General features: G+C 56.3%; 2 protein-coding genes across 2 annotated transcripts; both read left to right on the top strand.

Annotated features, from left to right (window-relative positions):
- Nucleotides 1–2431: 2431 nt before the first annotated feature.
- SDRG_03647 (serine/threonine protein kinase) lies at nucleotides 2432–3404 on the top strand. The gene has a single exon (XM_008609284.1). The coding sequence runs from the start codon at nucleotides 2516–2518 to the stop codon at nucleotides 3356–3358; it is 843 nt and encodes a 280-aa protein (XP_008607506.1). The 5' UTR covers nucleotides 2432–2515; the 3' UTR covers nucleotides 3359–3404.
- Nucleotides 3405–4221: 817 nt separating this feature from the next.
- On the top strand, nucleotides 4222–5209 carry SDRG_03646 (serine/threonine protein kinase). Its single transcript, XM_008609283.1, has one exon. It carries the CDS (start codon nucleotides 4302–4304, stop codon nucleotides 5154–5156), a length of 855 nt encoding a protein of 284 aa, XP_008607505.1. The 5' UTR covers nucleotides 4222–4301; the 3' UTR covers nucleotides 5157–5209.
- The last annotated feature ends 837 nt before the right edge of the window (nucleotides 5210–6046 follow it).

Here is a 6046-nt window from a genome sequence, read left to right as displayed (position 1 = left end):
CAGGCATGAAACTCGGTCTTTCGATGAAGCGAGCTACTGCATCGCTTACCGCGTCGCCCAGTCCTTTGCGTAAAAGACGCGCGTCATTTCGCCACAGGCCGTGCACGCACCTCGCAAACTACTGGATGCATGAGCGCTTTGGCTCGAACGTTTGCTACTCGAGACTCGAAACGCTATACTATGTAACTTTGTCAAGCGACCTACTCGTACGCTCAGAGTATGTTCCTAGAATGGCACATATCCTGAAAACAACTCACTAGATGAATAGATTTCAGTTGCGATCTTGTTTTATGCAGGCTGAGGAAGTGGGCACCTTTGCCACGCGTGCAGTGGCTTGGTCGTTGGGAATGCATGGAAAACTGAAACGACGTGGTCGCGGCGCCATTCGTCCTGGCGCCGTAAGTTGACCATGCCGGTGCTGACGCCACGATATACCGGTCCACTTCCTAGCGTGCGTCGCTGGATTGCGATCGCGGAGTCGCGAGTTCGTTCGTCGAAGGTCGTTCGAGCGAGGTCGGTCGTGCGTGCGCTTGTGTCAGCTTGAAAGGCAGTCGTTTGCGCTGACGACGATGCGCCCGCGTTCCAGGTGCACTTCCTTATCTGACGCAATTTCTCTGGATACTACAAATGCAGTATCGTATAGAGTACAGTGTCTAGTATGGCGACCAAGCGCAGCAAGTGGCAATCGCCAGAGGGTACGACTGCGGTGTGAGTCCCACGTTGGTCAAAGACACGCCACCACCGCCGCATGTCTTTATACCGAATGACGTGGCAAGCGAGGAGGCGCGCACACATTCTGGACCCGGGGCATCGCTTGCAAACTAGATCAAAACGTTGCAGCATATTACACGGCGGCAACAAGCGCCATCTCGAACGAGCGACACCCATTTCCTTGCATCCGCCGCATTGGTAGCGTCATGACGACGGTGAAGGGCACCAACGGCGCGCCCACGGTGACACACCGCATCGCGAGCAGTTGGGCATCTTCGCTCGTTGTACGATATATCGAGAATGGGTGCGCAGAGATTTCCAGTGCAAAGGCGATCGCGCGCGTCGGGCGAAAGCGATATATGCCTGCGGTGGACCCTGTCTATGACGTCGGCGTCTCATACGCCAAGGTGGGACCGCCATCGCACAGCAAAGAGTTGTCGCGGAAGCATACTCAATGCCAACGAGCTCGAATCGAGCGGCCTGTGCTGCATCGTGCGTTGAACAACCCGGCTATGCCCGCGGACGCTCGCAAGCCTGACAAGTTGACATTCTCCGCCGCCTTTTTGATTTATCCATATTTCTCGACCACGCGGCTGGAGATTACCAGCGACACGATGGAATACACTGAGGTATTACGAGAGTGATCGAGTTGTCGTTGATGTTACTCTACGATATGCGACCTCGCTGCCGTCGAGTTGGTGCGGTGGCCTGCCGTGTCAGGCGCAGCGCTCGTGCTGGCATCCGATTTGCCCGTCTTTGCCAATCAGAAACCGGCGCTTCGAATTGCACCAATCACATGTCGGCATTTGGCGGCCCAAAGATCCAGAGTGGGCCAAATATTCCTGAGGCAAAGCGTGTTTTAAACAGTGCGCGTTTCCCGCACGTCTGGGATTTACATAGGGTTTGTCCCAATCATGGACCAGCATCTCAGTCCACCCGACGCACAAACGTGCACTTGAGCTGCATCGACGCCAAAGGTTGCATCAATAAACACCGTGTATTCGATCACATTGACTGCTCCCTTCATTGACATGTCTCTTTCAATAGCACAGGTACGAAACTCGTTCGTCAAAGAGGCAAAGCGCCGGAGCTTGGTCGGTGTGCGAAATGCCACTGGTGGTGGTCGTTCTGGCGGCTGCCGTGCTTCCGAGCGTTGCAACACCATCACCCGATATCCATATCGTCTCGCAGAGTGGTTGTCTACGCTTGCTACACTTTCTTTCTATAAACACGCAGTCTTTCGGTACTTTGGAGCTTGGCGGTGGCGCGGACGCCGCAGCCATCAAGTGCAACCGATCGACTGGACCTGTCGCGGGCCGTGTCACCAACCATTCTCGTCCACACACACGGCTCTCTTCGTCCTACGGCAACGACCAGAGACTTCGTCTTCCTTCTCTGACTCTGCTTGCAACATGCTTGCATAACACTCGCAGCGTGTGTTGCATGGCCCCTCCACAATGTATTCTTGATCGCATCGTCTCAGAACGTAGTATAAGCATGCATGTAGTCTACCTTGCACTCGCCGCGCTGTTCGCCTTGCAACGCCCCCACCGATTCCTTTTGGATAGCGTCCCCGGTCGTCAATCAAGTGGCGCGTCCAGAGATGGGGGAAACGGGACAAACGGGACAAACCGAGCGAATGTGTTTAAAACCCAGGTGGTCGCATCGAACATTCTTTGCCGCGGGCGTAGAAAACACACACCTCCGCAGTGCGTAATGGGGGCACCTTGCGTGCAAAGAAACATGGGATCGCAGTTTGCACTTACGAATTTGCCGGTGGTCTAAGAACTAGTTGCTCGTGAGCATGAACGCGTACAGCATCGACCGGATCATTGCGCCGGCCATTTACGGCCAGATTCTGCTCTGCACGCACAAGGCGACCAAGGCCAAGGTCGTCATCAAGCGCCTCGATGCCAAGACCGTCGTCAAGTCGCCGACGATCCACGAGAGCATTGGCATGGAGAAGCTCACGTACCACACATTGTACCGCGCGTCGCCGTCCGCCGGCGCCGAATTTGTACTGCGGCTCCTCGATGCGTTCGAGGAGGACGGCTGCGACCACTTGGTGCTCGAGTACTGCCCGCGCGGTGAGCTCTTTGATGCACTGAAAGCATCGCCGAATGGCCGCTTCCAGCCTGTTGACGCCCAGCGCTACTTTGGCCAGATCGTGCGCGGCCTCCGGTATCTCCACAGCAACGGGTTTGCACACCGCGATATTTCGCTCGAGAACGTCCTCCTCGACAAGAACGGCGACTGCAAGCTCTGCGATTTTGGGCTCGCGGTCCAAGTGCCTGTCAAGGACTTTGAATTTGCGGCCGTTGGCAAGACGTACTACATGGCGCCCGAGATGTATACGGGCGGCGGGTACGACCCGACCAAGGTCGACGTGTGGTGCCTCGGCATCCTCCTCTTTATGATGCACACGGGCCTGCCACTGCTGGAGCGCGCGCGCGATGACAATACGATTTTCCAGTACGTCAAGCAGTACGGCGTCTACGGCGTGATCCGGTCGTGGCAACTCGACCACCTCTTGCCGCCCGTCGCGCTCGAGCTCCTCGAGCTGCTCTTGACCGTCGACCCGACCCGTCGCGTGACGCTCGACATGGTGCTCGCACACCCGTATGTGACGTCGCCCGTCGTCCTGTAACCTGCCTCTCTACTATTTAATTGATTTTTCGCGTTTCGCATCTCAACGAGTAGCTTTTGCTTGGCTTCGGGATGCCGCCGCCGCTTCTGTGGCGCAGCTGCTGCGTCTCTCTTGGCACACAATTCTCTTAGGCAAGTAGAGTTGAAGGACCTTCAGCTGCAACCGATCCATGGGTGGTTCATTGACACTCGCTGCATCCACACGCTGGCATCAACAAGCACGTTTACACGAGCCGCAGTCGACACGCAACGTCGCATTGCAGTCATGTCGTTTTGCTACCGCCGCTGCGACGTGCTTTGAGCTTCTACCGTAGAGCTCGACCGCGATGTACCAGGTTGGGCATCAGTCGCTACTCGTGAGTACTTGATCGCGCGGCTGCTGACGCCGAACCAGCGAGACGCCAAGCCAAAGGGAGGTCGTGATCACTACCTATCGTGTCGCCATTGACCTTGGTTGTGTGACGCGGAGGTTGTCCATGAACCATCACCCGTCTTGGTGCGTGCGACGACCCGAATCGCAGGATAGAACGTGCGGCCATCCACCGCGACACGTCAACAATGGCGTCGACGTCGTCGCTTCGCAGACGCTACTCTCCTCGTCGTGTACTGCTAAGCGTAGTACACGTACGTAGAGGCCTTGGGCAAATCCAACGTGTTGGCCAGAGATTCCGTTCTCGCCCATGAACGGACAGGACAGCGCTAGGAATGACGGTAAACATGTCGCAGACTGAAAGGGCAAAGTCGTTGGCCAATCCAATCGCGCGGGCCTCGGGTTGCATCCAATCAAAGGGCCCCTCGTGACCGTTGCCTTTCTTCTCGCTGCGAATCCAGCTGCATCCAGCAAAACTTTCACAGTCAACTCATACACTGTAAGCCGTGTCCCTTTCTTTGAGGCAACAACGGCGTTGGCTCATTTTCCGATTCGCGCAGCCGCCACCACCATCATGAACGAGTTTACGATCGACCAAGTGTTGATCCACGGCCTGTACGGGGACCTCCTTCTCTGCACCGCCAAAGCCTCCAACGTCCAGTACATCATCAAGCAAATGAACACGCGCATGCTCGAGACGAACGACGACGAGGCGAGCGAGAACGGCATTGAGAAGGAGCTCCAGGCGTACGCGTTGATCCAGTGCGCGACGACGTCGACGGCAAAGAAGGGCGCAAATGCAATCGTCGGTCTCGTCGACAGCTTCACCGAAGACGGCTATGTGCATCTCGTGCTCGAGTACTGCGTCCAAGGCGACCTCTTTGAGATGCTCCAGAACAGTCCGCGTGAGCTCTTCTACTGGGACGACGCCCAGCGCTACTTTGACCAGATTGCTCATGGCGTGGCATTTCTGCACAACGAGTGCGGCCTTGCCCACCGGGACATTTCGCTCGAAAACATCCTCGTCGACGACGTCGGCGACTGCAAGATCTGCGACTTTGGCCTTGCCAGCATCGACTGTAAGCGAGAGACGCGCCCGGTCGGGAAGCGCTACTACATGGCGCCCGAGATGTACAGCGACGACGGCTACGACCCGATGGCCGCCGACGTGTGGGCGCTTGGCGTCCTTCTCTACATGATGCACACGGGCTTGCCATTGGTGGAGAAGGCTGCAATTTCCGACCGGATTTTTGCCTACATTCAGACGCACGGTCTTCGCGCGATGGTCAAGGCGTGGCGCGTCCAGCGGCTCGTGCCCATGCAAGCGCTCGACTTGCTCGAGAATATGCTCATCATCGATCCGACGCAGCGCATGACAATGGCCGACGTTGTGCGGCACCCGTACGTGGCGTCGCCCTTGTTTGCGTAGACCAGAAATTTTTATTAATTTATTCAACCATTTTAGTTTGAACTTGCAAAGAAGAGGCTTCTTGCACCCAATCAGCGTCAGCATGGACACGGACGCCCCACGTATCGTGGATGCGCGTCTTTAGCGTCGTCGTGAGATGGCAAACGGCGCTTGCAAAAGGCGTTTAAAGTTGGGGTCGTAGGTGGAACGCTCGTGGCCGTCCGATTGCCAGCATTGCGGGACATATGGCGCGTTACAAACGCGTCCGATTGCCTTTAGCCTGCTCGCGCGTTTTATTATGCGTCGGGTTTAGCGCGTTGAACCCGAGGTCGCGTGGGCAAGCCGTGGGGCTGGGTGCCAAGCTACTACAGGTCGCACTCGCATGGGCAGTCTTACTGGACACAGCTACTCAGCGCCGCGGACGAGATTCAAGCAGCTGCGCAAGCTTCAGCGAAACAACTGCGTCGCGAGGCGTCCGCCTGTTGTTGAAATGAGTTGACATGCAATTATAGTGAAGATGGTGGACTTCCTAAATAGCGCTCGTGAGGTTTGGCCGGTACGTCAAAGCTGAGGGCGTTTGGTCGTCCGCTTGTACCAGGTATTTCAAGGCCGAGAACTTGACCAAGCAGCACCTTCAACAATCGCCGCTGAACGTTTTGGCGATGTGTCTTACTCGCACCATCATCAAGAGCTTGCGTCAAGGCGAATGCCCCGCGGCTACCTCTTTCAGGCCAGCGCTGCCCGTGTCGTGAGCCAAACCTGGCTACCGTCTCGCACCACTCTTCGGTCTTCCCAAGACCTGTTCAGCACCGTAGTGAATACATACGTGTCAGCATCGACCAACATCTTCAATGACGACAAAACCCTCGAAAAGAGTTTAATGGAGAATACGAGAAACTCGAAACAATTCA

Source organism: Saprolegnia diclina (genome assembly GCF_000281045.1).
Source record: "Saprolegnia diclina VS20 unplaced genomic scaffold supercont1.8, whole genome shotgun sequence".
Classification (NCBI taxonomy): domain Eukaryota; phylum Oomycota; class Saprolegniomycetes; order Saprolegniales; family Saprolegniaceae; genus Saprolegnia; species Saprolegnia diclina.
This window is presented reverse-complemented; position numbering and strand designations above follow the sequence as displayed.